The sequence below is a fragment of the Pseudorasbora parva genome, chromosome 8 (assembly GCF_024679245.1).
Source record: "Pseudorasbora parva isolate DD20220531a chromosome 8, ASM2467924v1, whole genome shotgun sequence".
Classification (NCBI taxonomy): domain Eukaryota; kingdom Metazoa; phylum Chordata; class Actinopteri; order Cypriniformes; family Gobionidae; genus Pseudorasbora; species Pseudorasbora parva.
The window spans coordinates 34900067-34919713 of NC_090179.1; the positions used below are offsets into that span (position 1 = coordinate 34900067).

At 42.5% G+C, this 19647-nt stretch overlaps 2 protein-coding genes across 5 annotated transcripts in view; one reads left to right on the forward strand and one right to left on the reverse strand.

Moving 5' to 3' along the window:
* zgc:172282 (leucine-rich repeat and fibronectin type III domain-containing protein 1-like protein) overlaps positions 1-16959 on the reverse strand; it is a 164788-nt gene extending 147829 nt beyond the window's left edge. Inside the window, exons 1-2 of one of the 4 annotated variants that reach the window (XM_067451010.1) lie at positions 16398-16956; positions 2819-2875 (exon numbers count right to left, since the gene is read on the reverse strand). The gene's annotated coding sequence lies outside the window, so the exon portion shown is untranslated. Of the gene's footprint in view, positions 1-2818; positions 2876-16397 lie in introns of all 4 variants that reach the window. The other 3 variants (XM_067451012.1, XM_067451011.1, XM_067451009.1) reach the window with 3 other exon arrangements.
* On the forward strand, positions 6291-11887 carry LOC137084534 (uncharacterized). The gene is made up of 3 exons (XM_067450811.1): positions 6291-6483; positions 6969-11263; positions 11749-11887. The coding sequence occupies exon 2, from the start codon at positions 7149-7151 to the stop codon at positions 11013-11015; it is 3867 nt and encodes a 1288-aa protein (XP_067306912.1). The 5' UTR covers positions 6291-6483; positions 6969-7148; the 3' UTR covers positions 11016-11263; positions 11749-11887.
* Positions 16960-19647: the final 2688 nt, after the last annotated feature.

Genomic DNA, 19647 nt, shown 5'->3' on the forward strand with positions numbered 1-19647 from the left:
ATGGGAATGTTGATCTGCCCCAGAGTGAAATCCTACAGACGAATACCCAGAATGCCCACAAACACACACACACACACACAAATTATCCCTTGCGCTGTATCACCTTCAATAAATCCCCAGTTCAAGAGACAAGTCCCTGCTATGTAGCCCTGAGCAGCACATCTGTATGCACGTGAGCAAAAGGAGGACTGGAACAGAAGCAAAAGCCATCCCGCCGGATGTGTATACGGATCCCATAATCTGACCTGCCAATGAGAACAGGCAGATGGCCACTGAAAACAGTTCTATTTATACTGTATGGTGTAGAAAGAAGCAAAGCTGAGCTTAGCTGTACAGAGAGACTGAAAGATAATGCCAGAGACAGAGAGAGAGACAGAGGAAGGTGCAGTCGAAGGTCATGGATGATTGACTCCATCACCACTGAAGGTGCAGCTGGAGACAACTGTCAAGAGACAATGCTGATAAACACACTTCTCCCCGCAGTTACACGCCAACCGGTAAAACACGGAAGAGATAAAAATCCATTTCAGGATGCTCTGTTTTTTGGGTTTACAATATCTCACTGTGTATGACAGCTAGTCACACATCTCAATGAGCTGGGAAAGGATGAATACAAAAATCAACGGGAAGCAGAGACAACTGTAAAAATTCACTTTTGGCAACACCTCTATTTACTCAACAAAGTGAAAGCATACTGGGTATTTTCCATGCAGCTAGTAGCACTGAAGGGAACTGAAAAAATGATGCAATTTCCAAAAAAGGCTTCCCCAAACACTTTTCCAAAGCCCCTTCTGCCCATCCTGACAGAGGGGCGCCCTAGGCGAACCCTTTGTCTCTATCAGAGTCTGCCAAAAATGAAAGCTAGTTTCTGCCTCAGAGAGAAAAATAAAAAAGATAATTGAGAGATATAGACTACATCACCTACTATGAGATATGAAGTCAAATTATAAGATATAGAGAGTAAAGTCACATTGGGAATTTATAATGTCTCACTTACAGAGCATCCGGAAAGTATTTACAGCACTTCAGTTTTTCTACATTTTGTTGATACATCCTTATTCCAAAATGGATTCAATTCATTGATGCGTTTTTATTTTTATTTTATTTTTCAAAATAATACCCCATAATGACAACGTGAAATACATTTGTTTGAAATGTTTACAAAAATAAAATTAAAAATTGTACATAAGTATTGACAGCCTTTGCCATTACACTCAGATTTGAGCTGAGGTCCATCTTGTTTCCACTGATCATCCTTGAGATGTTTCTACAACTTGACTGGAGTCCACTTGTGTTAAATTCAGTTGATTGGACATGATTTGGAGAGGCACACACCTTTCTATATAAGGTCACACAGTTAACAAGGCATGTCAGAGCAAAAACAAATCCATGAAGTCAAAGGAATTGACACCTCTGGGACAGGACTGTATCGAGGCACAGATCTGGGAAAGGGTACAGAAAATATTCTACAGCATTGCAGGTCCCAAATGAGCACAGTATCATCCATCAACTGGAATTTGAAGAACCACCAGGACTCTTGCTATAACTGACTGCCCAGCCAAACTGAGCGATCGGGGGAGAAGGGCCTTAGTCAGGAGGTGACCAATAACCAGGTGGTCCCTCTGACAGAGCTCCAGCATTTCTCTATGGAGAGAGGAGAACCTTCCAGAAGAACAACCATCTCTGCAGCACTGCACCAATCAGGCCAGTCGGAAGCCACTTCTCAGTAAAAGGCTGCCTGAAATTGCCAAAAGGCATCTGAAGGACTCACAGACCCTGAGAAACAAAATTCACTGGTCTGATGAAACAAAAATTAAACTATTTGGCCTGAATGGCAAGCATCATGTCTGGAGGAAACCAGACAATGATCATCACCTGGCCAATACCAGCCCTACAGTAAAGCATGGTGGTGGCAGCATCATGCTGTGGGGACGTTTTTCAGCAGCAGGAAATAGCACACTAGTCAGGATCAAGGGAAAGATGAATGCAGCAAATTACAGAGATACCCTTGGTGAAAACATGCTCCAGAGGGCTCTTGGACCACAGACTGGGGCTAGATTCCTCTTCCAAAAGAACAATGACCCAAAGCACACAGCCAAGATAACAAAGGAGTGGCTACTGGACAACTCTGTGAATGTCTTAAAGAGGCCCAGCCCGAGCTTAGACTTAAACCTGAAAAATTGAATCCATTTTTAAAATAAAGCTGTAACATAATAAAATGTGGAAAAGTAAAAAAAGAGGGCTGTAAATACTTTCTGGATGCATACCTCATTTTTAGCAAATTTCATTTCTCATTAAAGCAATTATCTAATCAACCAATCACATGGCAGTTACTTCAATGCATTTAGGGGTGTGCTTCTGGTCAAGACAATCTCCTGAACTACAAAATGAATGTCAGAATGGGAAAGAAAGGTGATTTAAGCAATTTCGAGCGTAGCATGGTTGTTGGTGCCAGATGGGCCTGTCTGAGTATTTCAAAATCTGCTCAGTTACTGGGATGTTCATGCACAACCATGTATAGGGTTTACAAAGAATGTTGTGAAAAGGGAAAACATCCAGTATGTGGCAGCCATGTGAGCGGAAAATCCTTGTTGATGCTAGAGGTCAGAGGAGAATGGGCTGACTGATTCAAGCTGATAGAAGAGCAACTTTGACTGAAATAACCACTCGTTATAACTGAGGTATGCAGCAAAGCATGTGTGAAGCCACAACACGCTCAATCTTGAGGCGGATGGGCTGCAACAGCAGAAGACCCCACCGGGTACAACTCATCTCCACTACAAATAGGAAAAAGAGGCTACAATTTGCACAAACTCACCAAAATTGGACAGTTGAAGACTGGAAAAATGTTGCCTGGTCTGATGAGTCTTGATTTCTGTTGAGACATTCAGATGGTACAGTCAGAATTTGGCGTAAACAGAATAAGAACATGGATCCATCATGCCTTGTTACCACTGTGCAGGCTGGTGGTGATGGTGGTGGTGAAATGGTGTGGGGGATGTTTTCTTGGCACACTTTAGGCCCCTTAGTGCCAATTGGGCATTGTTTAAATGCCACAGCCTACCTGAGCATTGTTTATGACCATGTCCATCCCTTTATGACCACCATGTACCCATCCTTTGATGGCTACTTCCAGCAGGATAATGCACCATGTCACAAAGTTTGAATTATTTCAAATTGGTTTCTTGAACATGACAATGATTTCACAGTACTAAAATGTCACCAGATCTCAACCCAATATAGCATCTTTGGGATGTGGTGGAATGGGATGTATGTGCATCCCACAAATCTCCATCAACTGCAAGATGCTATCCTATCAAAATGGGCCAACATTTCTAAAGAATGCTTTCAGCACCTTGTTGAATCATAGTTGTGGCACATTGAATTAAAGCAGTTCTGAAGGCAAAAGGGAGTCAAACACAGTATTAGTATGGTGTTCCTTATAATCCTTTAGGCAAGTATATTTATATAATGTTTGTGTTTATGCAAAAGTCTTCATTATTACTAGGGTTGCATACAAAATCATGTACAGTCTTAAGGAGCTGGCACATTAGTGACGTTTAATGGGCAAAACTAAATCAATTGTCTATAGTGAGTAGAGACACAGAAGTCAGTTTCAAAAAATGTGAAATTTTGCAGAGCAACTGTAAATGTGACCTCACCTTTAGGTACTACATTTGATGAGGAGCTCATTTTTTAGATACATTTTATCTTTCCATCCTATTCTAAAGTCACACTATTGACTGTGTCAGAAGTTCAAGCAATTCGACCACTCAAACAGAGCGATATAGAAACACCACAGGGATAGTGACCACTCACTTTGAGAAACTAACCTGAACACACATTGTGTTCTGTTTTTGCACATTAAACCGGAACAGGGAGAACGTATTTTAGGGTTTGAATGCTTAAACTTCAAGAGCCATATCTTTGTTGTATTTATGAAAGGAGTGGCCTTCACACGTTTGGCCTGATAAGGGAAAGTGACTGTGCTAAGAATGTCACACTTTGAACAAAAATCCCAGCCTATAGATTCAAATCCTGCTATCTCAAACCACTCTCGGCTACAGGGGCATGTATGGTTCGTCGCTCTTATGAAATGCAGATAAAAAGAAGAGTTATAGAATTCCACTTTATGTCTTGAGGATACAGATATGAAAAGACAGAGACAAACTGCTCGGTCTTAGAACATTGTCTGTTGTGTGGTCACGTGATCCTGCTCCACCATTTCCCTATATGCCAACATCAATCTCTTTATTTGAGGGCACTTAACTTCTGATCAGTCCCGAATGAAGAAGGCAGAGCGTTGACTCGGACTTAACCTCAGACTCAGCGTCAGTCAGGCAGCTGTGAACACGACAGTGTCGAGACCCTGTCATAAAATGATTTTTACAGAGCCAAAGAAAGAAGAAGACAGACTGTAGGGATCGGTCATCCTTGAAAGGCCAAATAGGAAGTGATGGTTTCCCACAGTGTTGGATCTGTTTCTCCGCAGGAATCCCAGAATGGATTAGTAAAGGCTTTGGCTGTGGTTTTGACTGGCTGTAACCGTAGATCAATGGAGGGCTTTGGAGAGCAGGACAAATATATAAAGTGCACTTAAGCAAACCTAAATTATACCAACAGACGCAATGTTGAAGATATACTGAACACTGGATTTGAACTGAGACAACCAAATGCTACATTTTCTGGGTCATATTTCACATTATTATACATTTTGGAATTTAAAACTGCTTGTTGAGAAGGACTAGATCAAACACGATCCACATGCATTTTTAATATATGAAACACTAAGAAACTTTTTACAGTTCTGGGTTTTGGAATAATGTTGTGTATATAGCTTTAAATTCTTGAATAACAAGTGACATTAACATCAGAGTACACAGGTACAATGTGTAATATTTTTGGATTAAAACATCCAAAAAGCACTAGAACAATTTTGCATATTGTTTTGACTTGAGTACTTACATAAACCCCTTGCCTGTCACCCACTATTTTGGCAAGTGGGGAATTTTGACATCCTAAATAAAAGGGCTGCTGCTCGCAAGTCTTTCTAAGTAGCATTTATCTAGAAAGTCAACGCTTAACAGTTTACAATTCAAGACTCAGAATTATTCAGACTGTTATTAATATGGAGATATATAGACTCAAACAGTATAACTAAAATACAAAATATAAATAATATATATTTAAATGTATAAAAGTATTATGTGAATGTAGTATAACAACTTATCACCACAACTAAAGGCAATCCACAAGTGTGGTCATGATCCATTTCAAATCTGGGGATGAAATCTCAAATTATGCATTTGATGAAGCATGTGGTATGGCATAGCGAATGCTAAGATAAGATGCTGATTGATGTTACCCGCCCTTACCCGCACAGTTCAGCACCAGATCCGACCCGTGAAAATATCAGAATTAAATTTGCACCCGCCCAGACCCATTAATATTTGGCCCGTTACCCAATCCGTGTCTCTGATATATCACACACGCTAAAATAATTCCAGTTAAAATGCTTTCTTTTTAATCTTGCACCTCTCTCAACATCACAACAGCGTCATGAATGGGCTAATGAAGCAGGCTAAAGTGCCTTTAAAGACTTGTTGTCAACAATTTTATATACTTCACTCACCAACTTTACTTTTACTTCATCCATCTACTCCTGCAATTCTCACTCCAACTGGGCTACGAGAGGCATCAACAAAAGTCACACTGTCGCAGTGGTGGTGACGTGATGGCTCAAATAGCAATTTGTATGTGTAATGGTATTTTAGACATAGAAATATTGCACATATTTTCATCCGAGCTACTACCCGCCTGCAAGGAGTTAATTATCCGCCTGCATCCCCGCCCATGAATTTTAGGAATGTCACAATCCAACCATTTTAGCCACTTTTATGCGGTTACCCGCGGGTATCCGACCCGTTGCAGGGCTTTACTTCCGACAATGCGGCTCAGGTGGTTAAAATTGGGCCTACTCTAGCATTTGCAAGATTTTGGCTGTGCGCCACACATAGCTACAGTAATCTTTATAGCCTGTAAGTAGATGACAATGCATATGATGCACTCACTGCCTCCAATGCTGCCGTTCTAATGACGGGCAAGACACGCATGTCCGAAATTCTCCCAAATTCACTGGTCAAAAACTGCATTTGAGCATGATTTCAGTAAAATGTTAATAACATGATGATACATGCCAGTTCTGACCATTTATAAAGCCACAATATCAACTTTGACAATGCAGTGTTTAATTATTAAAAAAAAAAATAATAATAATAATTGTTGTGAATTCTCTCCCTTTAAGTTTAAAGTTGGCTATGTGTGTGACGTTTTAAGTTATGACTTGTGGAAGTAACGTAGTGCAGCAGTCCAGTACGTACGGTCTTAGTGTATCTGCCTATTCACTTATCTCAGCGCAGCAGTCAGATCGCGTGCTCTCACTCAGTTGCAGCGTTTATGTGCAAGAGAAAGTTTGTGATGAATGTAAGTTTATTTCATGCATGTTGTTTATAACCCCGATGATTACTCTGTATAGCAACAACACAGAGTTAAACAAGGTTTACGACGACGTTGGTGCTTAGTGATCTTTCTGAGTGTAATTTGATCCTGTTTAACGAGCGGATTCGTCCCGCTAGCAGCACAGCTCGTATAGATCATGTTTACAAAGTGATTAACGGTTACCTCAAAGCGCACCCTTGTCACAGTGTGATAATATCCTTTCTTGATGTCATTATTACTGTCTGTACTTATCATACAGTCAGTTTTTATATATACACTATATATTTGTTGGTTCTGTCAATTTCATTGCACTATACAGTTTGTTATTATTGCATATTCATGCTAGTATATTTTTGGCTATATTTATGTATCAGTGCATTATGTGGAGTGTATTATTGAGACTGCAATTTGTTGTATTTCAAACTATATGCAGATAGTCTGTATTTATTTGTTTGTTTTATATATTTCAGAAACTACCTCAATGACACTAATGTGTATGGTCACATCTTGTATAATAAACGACCAAATTCAATCTGATGACTCCGACTCCCTAACCAGAGTTCTGTAGCGGTCAATAACATTCACCGGCATTCAGTGGGGCAATCCCCAACATATGGTCCTTCGAGCCGGAGCTACTGACTACTACAGTGATGTCATCAGAAGAGCGATCAACCTCGTTCTCTCATGCTGAGACTTCAGAGAGACCCTCGCGGCCTCGTCGCACACCCAAGCATCTGGAAGAATATCTTCTTGATTATGGCCATCACCGACCTGCCCTTTCCTCCCCACCTACAGCAGAGGTGCCAGCGGAGCAGAGAGGAGCAGCAGCCGCAGTGGGCATAAATAGTCAGTCACGATCAGTCTCCAGACAGGGTGAGCAGCCAGACACCAGTTCTTTGGACATGTTGAACATGAGTTCATTGAGGAAAATCTTGAAATCTATTTCTGAAAAAGAAAGGGATGAAGCTGCCGATATGACTGTGCTTCACAGTAAGCTTAAACAATATGAAAACCGACAGCGTCGGCGCAAAGAACTGATGGAACACATCACATCGTTCCTGAGGGAAGAAGAAGATGAAGATGATCAATTCGGAAAGCCTCCCACAACTCCACTAAGATCTCATTTAGTAACTTCTTCACATCCACCTCCCGCAAGTCACTCTACCTTGGCATCGCAGTCACCTGAAGTTGAGTTACTTACCCAGGGACAGGTGAGTCCTACACATATAAATTCAAGTACACCTGCAGCAGAGGCTGATCACTCCAACCCTGGGTTTGTGCCAATACAGCCAGTCGCTTCACTCCCTTTGTACTCACCACTTTCGTCTGGGACATTACCTGGCGCCGTAGCCCATGCTACAAGAGCAGAGACTGTGCCCATACGGCTTGAAAAGGAGTTTTACCGCTATGGCGATGCTGGAAACGTCTTTCAGCCTCAGGTGCAGCCACTGTTAGTTGCTCCCACGCCAACCTACCAGCATCCCAGTGTGCCTTACCTCTACACAACAGTGGCACCTCCTCCACGACAACCAGCCATCTCTCTGCCGACAAGCTTTTCAATTCCTCACTATACTTCAATGCCTCCAGTAGCGTCAGTACCTCACCGCCCATTACATGCTGCTCCCCAGCCAAAGATTCCTGATTTTGTGAATGACAACGAGAGGGAATTTGCTAATCTGAAGTTGGCACTGGACAACCTTTTGGAACCTCATGCAGAGCTCGATGAAAAGTACAAGTACCACATCTTGCTGGAACATCTCAAATTGCCTGAGGCACAGATGATTGGACAGTCTTGTCGCCACCATTCATACCCATATTCAGCGGCTATGCAAGCTCTTCAGTTGCAATATGGTCAACCACACCAGCTGGCTCAGAGCGAAATAGCAGCAATCCTCACAGCACCAGAGGTCAAATCAAATGACGCTAACAGTTTCCAGAGTTTCGCACTCCGCGTCCATCTACTAGTAAGCATGCTTTTGACTTTGGAGGGGCCCAGAGGGATGGAGTTGAACTGCTGCTCGCATGTAGATCGCTTGCTCAGTAAGCTGCCCAAATACTTAAGAGATGGCTTCATAGAGTTTCTCCTGTTGCAAGGGAAGCTCAACTCTCCAAATATTAACCCGTACAACCTACAAGACTTTGCTGGATGGTTGCAAGTCAAGGCTCAGCAGCAGAGACTGTCCAGTAGGTTAGTGCAGCGCTACCAATATGAAAAATCTCCAAGCATTACAAAGGAGAAGACTATGGGTAAACCTAGAAGCCAAAGTACAGCCTTGTATCATGGCGCAGCACCTACAGAGTCTAAAGCCTGCCTCAGTCCTAAGGTGTCTCAGAAGAGAACTCCACCCAAAGTTAACTGTCTCTTCTGTAGCAGCAAAGACCACTACATCACTCGATGCAGCAGTATCAAGGAACACTCCGTTGATGAACTTTGCAAGTGGATCTCAGAAGGAAAGCGCTGCTGGAAATGTGCTCGTTCACATGCTCCTGAAGTATGCACCTTAAAGAAACCATGCAGCGAATGTGGTGGTATCCACCTTCAAGTCCTTCATGGTGTGGCCCGAAGACATGCAACCGGCACATCATCAGATACCTCTGAAAGTCGTATCTACCTCCTACCCTCCATTGCATCAGGCAGAGTCCTCCTGAAGGTAGTACCAGTTCTGTTACACCACAAATCAAAGACGTTGGAGACGTATGCTATATTAGATGACGGAGCACAGCGCACCATGATCCTACCCAATGCCATTCAGCAGCTTCGGCTTAAAGGTGAACCTGAGACTCTAGCCCTTCGTACCGTCCGACCTGACACCACGCATCTCAGTGGCTCCAGGGTCACCTTTGAAATCTCCCCAAGAGGTAACCCAGAGAAACGCTTTCAAGTGTTTGGAGCATTCACAGCTTCTGGTCTAGATCTGGTGGAGCAGTCATACCCTGTTCAAACTCTTCAGAGACGGTATGCACATCTTAGGGGAATTCCGCTACAGCCATTTCACAAGGTACGTCCGTTGGTGCTCATAGGTTCAGACCAGGTTCACCTCATTACTCCAGAAGAGCCTATTCGCCAAGGCAACAAAGGGGGTGAACTAGTGGAGGCAACTCAACAAAACTGTCTAGGTGCGTCCACATCAAACTCCACAAACAGTGAACCCGGCACCAGCAGAGAAGCGGAAGCTGTTCTGCTAAGAGCATGCCAACTCCAGAGCTTTCCTGAAGAAGTGGCGGCCCTCAGGGCAAACAAACCAGTTCCTGCGCACAGCCGGTTAGTCAGTCTTGCTCCGGAATGGGATCCACTGACTAACATGATTAGAGTTGGGGGCCGTTTAAGGAGGTCGGAAACCTTAGACACAGAGCAAATCCACCCAATTGTACTAGACCCAAAACACGCAGTAACAAAGCTCCTTATCAAAGAATTTGATGAGCGACTGCTACACCCAGGAGCAGAGAGGGTTTATGCTGAGATACGAAGACAGTACTGGATTCTCAGAGGACGCCAGGCTATAAAGCACCATCAACTTCTTTGTCTGTCCTGTCAGCGCTGGAGGGCACAGCCAAAGGTACCCCAAATGGCAGATTTGCCACCAGAACGCCTCCGACTGCTCTGTCCACCTTTCTACTCCACCGGTGTTGACTGCTTTGGCCCATACCTGGTCAAAATTGGAAGGCGGAATGAGAAACGCTGGGGCCTGATCTTCAAATGTCTCACCACTAGGGCAGTTCACACTGAGCTTCTTAATTCAATGGATGCAGACGCTTTCCTTCTTGCACTCCGTCGGTTCATCGCCAGAAGAGGTAAACCACACGAGATTCGTTCTGATTGTGGCACCAACTTCCGCGGAGCTGACAGAGAACTACGAGAAGCTTTCTCAGTGATGGAACCAGAGCTGAAGACCCAGCTTTCAAAATACCAAATTAGCTTCAAGTTTAATCCTCCCAGCGCTCCACACTTTGGCGGAATATGGGAGCGTGAAGTCCGTTCCATAAAGAATGCTCTTCAGGTAGCGGTTGGAACCCAAGCCGTAGCAGAGGATGTCCTGTCCACCGTCCTAGTGGAGGTAGAGGGGATTCTTAATTCAAAACCACTTGGATATGTTTCAACAGATGTTGCTGACATTGATCCTATCACTCCAAATATTCTCCTTATGGGGCGGCGGGATGCCTCGCTTCCGCAAGTGGCCTACACTCAAGGAGATATGGGGCGGCGAAGATGGCGTCACTGCCAGAATATGGTGGACCAATTCTGGATACAGTTCACAAGGAACTACCTGCCTACTCTCCAGATTCGGCAGAAGTGGAAAAAATCTTCAGAGAATCTGGAAGCAGATGCTGTTGTGTTGATCGTAGATCCCCAACTCCCAAGAGCTCAGTGGCCCATAGGCAGAGTTCAAAAGACATTGCCTGGGAGTGACGGATGTGTGCGAACTGCTGAAGTTGTCATTGATGGTAAAACTTACCTCAGACCAGTTGCCCGGCTGATAAAGTTGCCAACAGTGGAAGGTATCACTAAAGACCTTTAGAGAATTCCCTGGATTACCCATTTGCTGTTCAAATGTGGGGGCGGCTGTTGTGAATTCTCTCCCTTTAAGTTTAAAGTTGGCTATGTGTGTGACGTTTTAAGTTATGACTTGTGGAAGTAACGTAGTGCAGCAGTCCAGTACGTACGGTCTTAGTGTATCTGCCTATTCACTTATCTCAGCGCAGCAGTCAGATCGCGTGCTCTCACTCAGTTGCAGCGTTTATGTGCAAGAGAAAGTTTGTGATGAATGTAAGTTTATTTCATGCATGTTGTTTATAACCCCGATGATTACTCTGTATAGCAACAACACAGAGTTAAACAAGGTTTACGACGACGTTGGTGCTTAGTGATCTTTCTGAGTGTAATTTGATCCTGTTTAACGAGCGGATTCGTCCCGCTAGCAGCACAGCTCGTATAGATCATGTTTACAAAGTGATTAACGGTTACCTCAAAGCGCACCCTTGTCACAGTGTGATAATATCCTTTCTTGATGTCATTATTACTGTCTGTACTTATCATACAGTCAGTTTTTATATATACACTATATATTTGTTGGTTCTGTCAATTTCATTGCACTATACAGTTTGTTATTATTGCATATTCATGCTAGTATATTTTTGGCTATATTTATGTATCAGTGCATTATGTGGAGTGTATTATTGAGACTGCAATTTGTTGTATTTCAAACTATATGCAGATAGTCTGTATTTATTTGTTTGTTTTATATATTTCAGAAACTACCTCAATGACACTAATGTGTATGGTCACATCTTGTATAATAAACGACCAAATTCAATCTGATGACTCCGACTCCCTAACCAGAGTTCTGTAGCGGTCAATAACATTCACCGGCATTCAGTGGGGCAATCCCCAACAATAATAATATATATTTTTTATAATAATACATTTTATTTAGAATGAAAATGGTTGCTATAGATAGTATGCAAAAATATAATTATAGACTATTAAATATATATATATTTTTGATGGCTGGTTAAAAAAATAAGGCCAGCGTATTTTCTTTGTTCACCTGCTATTGGTAAGCATGACAAAACACTTATTTTGGATCCTGATTACAACTGGTTTGATACAAAAAGTAACTGCCAAATCCTCGTATTATTCCAAATGTGAGTACTCCAGTGAGAGCGGTGGTAACTGCATACTGTGAAAGCTCCTGTTCTTAAGCCCTTTTTGGACAGGACTAGTTTTCCCTGAGGGGGTCAGGTTAATTTGTGTTTCACAGACATACTTTGTGATTTTAATCCTCTGAAATCAAACACGTCTGTGTTTTTCTCACGCAACCAAAAAAATTGAAAATTTCCTGCTACTTTTCCCCCCGTCTAATTTAGGGATCCTCTGAGGAACCTAATCCTGTTCGAATAACAATACGAATGTCTGTGGAATGACATTATGCTTCTATTTTGACCTTCATTGAAAACCGTAGCTAAAGTCAAATTTCTCATTGCTCTGCCTGCTGCACCTTCATTATGGATTTCAACCTTTTTGCCAGCTTTCTGGGGAAAACTAACAGTTGGTGGTTCAAGTGCTGCTGGCATCCTATCCGACATAAAAGGAAGATTAAATCAAGGAGAGCCCGATTGCTGACTCATATTTTTACGATAAAACAAGGCCCACAAAGAAAAACATTTGTAGTGAATTGTCACTAATACCAAAGATAAACACATTAGCCTTTAAAGCCCACATGCTTTAGTAGCCTCCTCAGGTCTAGCAGAGAGCCATTGATTTTGCTGAGGTGTGAAATGTTTAAGCGGAATATTGATGTGCTTACAACATAATGGAAGAACAGGCCTAACCTCTTCCATCCTTTACTCCGCTTCACTCCCCACCCATATTACAGCCTCGCCTCCATCTCGCTGTCCGCAGTGTGTATCTGTGTTGGCTTCCAGACCAGATCAACTGGAAAATTACACGTCTGGCCATTTAAGCTCCATTGGCGAAAGTCTGTTGTTGGGCATCAACTCAAAAGTGGCAAGAGTTCATTTAGCACGGTCGCCGGGCGCATTAAGCGGAGTGGGAGGAGGAAGAGTAATAGGTAATAGAAGAGCACCACACAGGCTAATACATCGGAGCAATTAGCTGCAAGCCGAGGCAGCTGTGGCGTGACGGAGGCCTGAGGGTAATTGCAGACCCCACTCATCACTGCCTCTCGTTAATACAGAACTCTGCACCACTGAGAGAGAGAGAGAGAGAGAGAGAGAGAGAGAGGGTGGGGGGGTGGCTTCCTCTTCCTCTTCCTCTCACTCTCCCTCACCCTGCTCTCTACTTCCATTCCAATCATCCCTGAGCACCACTCTGCTTCATAGTGAGCCCACTCTCTGTCTTTCTCTCTGGAGACTGGAGTGTGCACCCTGGTCCTACCACATGCTGGAAATGTGACAGTCTATTTGAAAGGTCCGGGATGGAGTGTTCAATCTTGAGCATGCACTCGGAATATGGCTTCGTCTGCATATTTGGCGCGCTCTATGGCTGATGATGGATGGCAGAGAAGAGGGGAAAAGGAAAAACCTGAAGTATTTCTCTCAAACACAATTTGGCTCTAACGGGATTAGGCAACAACCCATGGTTAAATTACATTTACTGACACCATGAAACACTTACAGCTGATGTGGAAATCAAGCTTGAAAAGTTTCTGGAAATAAATATAAATAAATCCTTTAAATAGTCTATTAATCTATAGATATATATATTTCTTATATATACACTGGACCACAAAACCAGTCATAAGTTGTGCAGATATATTTGTGCCAATAGCCAACATTGCATGGGTCAAAAATATAAATTTTTCTTTTATGCCAAAAATCATTAGGATATTAAATATCCTGTTCCATGAAGATATTTTGTAAATGTACATACATAAATAAATTCAAAATATATTATTATTAGTAATATGCTTATTTGTGGGATTAATATGACATTTTTTTCTCAATATTTAGATTTTTTTGGCACCCTCAGATTCCAGATTTGTTTTTTTGTTAAAAAAACAAACAAACAAAAAAACAAAAACAAACAAAAATAATAATAATAATAATAATAATAATAATAATAATAATAATAATAATAATAATAATAATAATAATAATAATAAAATTTAAAATAAAATAAAAAAGACTTATGACTTTGGTTTTGTGGTCCAGGGTCATATATAAGTCTGTGATTATTTGATAAAAAATACAGTAAAATCAGTAATATTGTGAAATATTATTATAATTTAAGGTCAATGTTCAATTGTAATATATCTTAAAATGTAAAATATATACACACAGTGGTGGACAAAATTGGGCTATCCCAAATATTAAAGTTAAAAGTGGTTTAAACCATTCTACTCACTTTATCTGATATTTGATGGTCATGAAATGAAATCGTGTTCTAATAATTTTGGCTACCATTGTATGTATACATTTCTTATCTAAAAATGTAATATATTAAAATGCATTTTTGCAGCCATTACTCTAGTCGTCAGTATAGCATAAATACATAACTAATAATTAAATAAGTCTCTAAATGCTTAATAGTTAGGTACACAGATAACTTATTTTTATGTGACTGTTTTCCACGCAAAACAATTAGATTTCCACAGCTCAGATGGAGGAATTAGTATGAGCTTATTTTTTTATTTTTTTATTTTGCTCAGAAATACTCTCAAAAAAGACAATTTCTAACAGGATCATTCGGACAGCAGTAAGCTCAGCAAGGTTACACCAGGAGAGCAGAAGTCCAATCAGTGTAATTTTAAGCTATTAGCAAGCCCTTCTCTGTCACGTGTTCTCACACTGTTCATTCGACTGCAGCAGAAGCTCTAAAATGCTAAAAAAAGAAACAAGAAATCCTGTAAAATCCTGCAAATCAATCTAATTCGAAAGTCACTTCTTCATTTCACGCAACAGGGAATGCATCATGTTGCAGCAGACGAGAGAAATAGCCGTGCTGTGGTCGCTGTGACAGATGCAGCAAAACCAGACTGTTCAGCCAGCCCAGTTCTCACAGTTAAATGGTGGCTCCTTAAAAATGGTCATGCCACGTGTCTATTAACGGGACGTGCTGGTCCCAAAAACAGCTCTGTGGATTTACACAACACGCATGCGTTTCATGTGTCCTGCTGCGTTATATTTGAATGTCACCAACCATCCATCAATCATATTATAAAGGAGAGTACAATAAACTGAAGGGCTGCATGTGGTCATTCTATGGAAAATGCAGCTGACTTTATATTGATACTAGAATCAGAATAAGAATTAGTCATTTGCTTATCCCATCAATATGGCAAAAAAGAAACAATATAATGAAATAACACAACGTTAAAGGGAAAGAAACATATGCTTGCTAACAGCACAATGATTAAATTAAGACTGGTTATGAAATAGCCACCTGCACCTAACATGACTCAAATGTTTTCAGGCTACAGGAGCTATAGGCGATACAGCACACGCATGCATCGACACCCCCTACCTGTGGACAAGGATAAGACATTATGAGCTTTGCAACTTGACATTCAAAACTCCTCCAATTTCTGGTCTTTGGTTGTGAAGAGAGATAGGACGTAAATCAAGGAGGGGTTATCTTTATTATAAAGCACAGCAGCGATAAAATAATGTATTGACAAACTAATATAGAACCGTGTTTGTTGATGCACCAGGACAACAATAATGACACATACCTCCTTATGGCATTATGATTATTCCTACAGGACATGTTTTTGCATTAGAATGAAATGTCAAGACACCCATATGCATACTGAAGAAAGATAACATGATGACCTGGCAGTGACTCTGTGTACAGATACATATTTATACGTATTGGACACATCTTTGCTGTGCAATTATATCAGCGTTGTCACATGGATCTGGTGTATTTAAAACCAGTAAGCTAAGGAGAAAAAACGTGGGTAGAGCATCTTGCCATGCATGCAGAAAAACCTATCAGGGTGTGCTGCCACCATAGGTAAAATATCTTGTCAGGCAGAGCTAACCCACAACCCTAACCCTAACATTAGAAGGACGTTTATATACCAAATAGTGTGTCTAAACGTAAAATCCCCGTTTGAACGAACTCCTCGCTCCGAGGTCCAAACCAATCAAGTAACTGCATATGCGAATAAAGAGGAGAAAGTGAGCTATCAAATTCACGATGGGGAGAATCGTGGCTCTGGTGCATTGCTGACCATTACTCAGCATCGACAACACATCGAGATCATTGCATTTGAAGCGCAACACACTATAGTCATCAAATTGTGACTGAGATTAATCTGAAATCAAAAGATCATCAAAAAACGTTCAAGACAAACCGGACAGAGAGAAGTAGTTTGTGCTGCACCGTCAAATAATTCCAAGTAGGTAGTTCTAAGTCTTTTAAGAAGAAAGGTTACCTTTCTCTGCGATGCTCCTTCTGCTCCGGTGTAAAGTGCCAGCCGGTGGTCGTTTGGCGGGGACAGGGTGGGATAGCTCTAATTAAAGCGGTATTAAAGCCGGAGGAAAAGATCAGACAGGTTCGGTACGGCTGGACAGTACCTTAATGTTCTTCGAAACGTGCGCCAAAAAACAAGATGCTTTCATTTTCTTAACGCAATCGAACTGACCGTTACTTTTGCTTTCTCGCAAAAATAGTTCCCATTCTTGCACTCGCAGGTGCGGTGAATCAGATATCTAGTTTCCTTGGCTCTTCACTTTCACCTTGCAATGAAGAATACATATCCAAATGCTGCTGCTGAAATACAGGACAATCCAATCCGTCAGAGGTGTAGATCCTCGAGAAGGAACCCTCTCGCAATATCATCCTGATAGATGGGTGAGTTAGAAGACAAATACACACGAAGCGTCTGCTCGTCTTGGAGCATGCTGGAGAGTGGGCGTTATTGGGGTAGATCTTGGCTGCTCACTGCCAATAAGCATGCATGCCTCCGCCTGAAGCGCTGCTCCTCTACAAGCACACACACAGGCTTTCCTGTCAGAACGGATGGCAGAAACTTGTGACTTTGAGGTTGGTTAGAGGTATAAAAAGGGTAGATCATTAGAGTGTGATAGGGAAGTCAGTTAAAACTAAAGGACAGTGCCGAAGATGAATTGGTTACCTAGCACGTGAGCGGGTTCTTACAATCGGACGGAAATACAAGTGACCGAATTCAGAAGCACAGGCGCGTTGAGAAAAACGCGTTGCGCGCTTTTGCTTTCTTTGCCCTGTACCAGTGTCAGTGCGTTTCCAGCACCACGGACAGCGCGCATGAACTCGGGACGTTTGAAAGCTGATTTTGTAATGGCGTGAATGTGATTTGGATAACTGTCTGTAACAATAAAGCATTTAGCTAGCGTGTCTCCTGTATAGGGATGGGATATATATATATATATATATATATATATATATATAAGAATATAAAAATAGTATTTAAATATACTATTTAGCAGTGGTGTAAATGCAATACAAATACAAATAATATACTAATAATATACAAAAAAGTAATAACTCGCAGCTGAGTCAGTAGTTCATTCATCGATCCATTTATACATCCATCCATCAACATTTTTCAGTATTGTGCTAAATAAAGCAATGGGAAATAGTTACTATAGCGCATATATATATATATATATATATATATATATATATATATATATATATATATATATATATATATATATATATATATATATATATACCCCTAAACACAACCCTCACATTCTGCATTATTACATTTAACAAACAAACAAACAAACACATTTTAGTATAATTTATAAACTGTTTTTCTCATGGAGGCCAAAAAAAGTCCTGCTATTACTGTCCTTGTAGGGATAAATTTGGTCCCCCATATCCCCATAATTTAAGGTTTACCAGGTACACACACACACACACACACACACACACACACACTATGATCATGCTTACAGGTTGTGGCCTGTAAACAGCTTCTGTTTTTAAAGTTGGAACAGCTCCATCTTTCAGAACAACCCGTTGTGCGAATCCTGCATTTGTTATTGAAGTGTGTAGTAGATAAGCGCACAGAGATGAAAGGGGAACTAGAAATAGGTATTTAATCAGAAAAGGCGCATCTTCGCGCTGTAGACAATAACTGAGGAGGGAGGGTAGGGGCTTAGGAGGAGGACGTGGGGCAAAAAGATACATACAGTTAGGGGTGGTAAACAGAGTCCAAGGGGAGACGTGAAAAGGGAGGAGCCAGAGGGAAGCCAGGAGCAGGATGCCGGATGGTGTGCCAAAAACCAGCCAGGCCGAGGGCCCAGGGCAGAGTCGATGGTGGGAGGAGCCTTGGAGGAGTTGACTGTGAGGAGGATGACGACCTGGGGATGACCAACGGAGAAGGAGCCTCAGATGGAGCAGAGGAGCCCCTGCGAAGACAATGGTCCTGGAGGCCAAGGATACACCGCAGCGACGAGCACCTGAGTTGGAACCTGTGAACCAGAAGGCAGTGGCTGATTTGGATGGGCCGAGGACAAAGGCGAAGCTGAAGGAAGGGCGGAGCCAGACGAAGCCGCAGGCGAAGGCAGGTCTACGCCTGACCAAGGCGGAGCCGGAGAGACGAGGGAGCCCGGAGAAGCCGTATGGCCGATGGTTTCTGGTGGAGCCAAGGGAGGGAGGATCTAAGGGGGCGCCGAAGAGTCGATTGGCCAAGGCGAAGCAGGGGGCACTGAGGCTGGAGGCGGAGACGGGGAAACCTCAGTGCTGGACAGAGCTGGTGACCAGAAGACACTCGCCGTCTCCACACATGTGGGTAGCGCAGAGGGGCGGAAGGGCAGCAGCAAAGGAAGCACTGAGGAATGGACCAACTGAGGAGGTGGGAGAGTTGAACCTCGGGAGATACTGGGGATGCTGGAGACTCTGAGAACACTGAAGATACAGGATGCACAGGACCTGGTCAGACCTTTGTTGGTGGTCGGGGCTCCGTGGCGATGACACCCTCCTCGGTATCATCGCCATGATGATGAAGTCCTCGGTATGGGCTCATCATCCATTAGTGGCCAGTCCCTGCGGTCTGCGGTGGGCTCCTGCAGCTTCTCCGTTGCGTCACTCGCTGATGGTGGTTGGCTGGTCTCTGGCAGTGGTGGAGTGGAATTGGTAACGCTTTCCTCATCAGCGGGGCCGATGGTCAATGGCGAGTAGTTATTTACCAGGACCTACTCCACGAATACTCTCCTTTCAAAATCTTCCTTTGGACCGCCCACTGGAATGCGTGCCTTCGGCCGCTCGCTCAGGCCAGCGTAGTAGAACACACTGAGTGAGCGGTCCGGGAAACAGGACAGGCCCGCGAGCTGGAGAAAGTTCCGGGTGTGTGCCTCCAGCGGGCGGTCTCCCTGCTCCAGGCAGATAAGCTGGACATCGGCAAGGGCCATGGGAAGACGGGGAAACACAGACAAAACAAAGGAAAAACGCCACAAAAAAAAACTGTTTCGGTTGGTTCTTCTGTTACAGAAGTGTGTAGTAGATAAGCACACTGAGACAAAGGAGAACAGGAAACAGGTATTTAATCAGAAAACTCAGGAACACACTGTACGTATCTACATGCAAATGAGAACCGACAAACACTGAGGGCAAACTGAGGGTTTAATGCTGCCTTCACGTGCTATCGGACGTTTCCTACTTTCCACTTTAGAAGTCGTTTTTTTGTTGGAAAG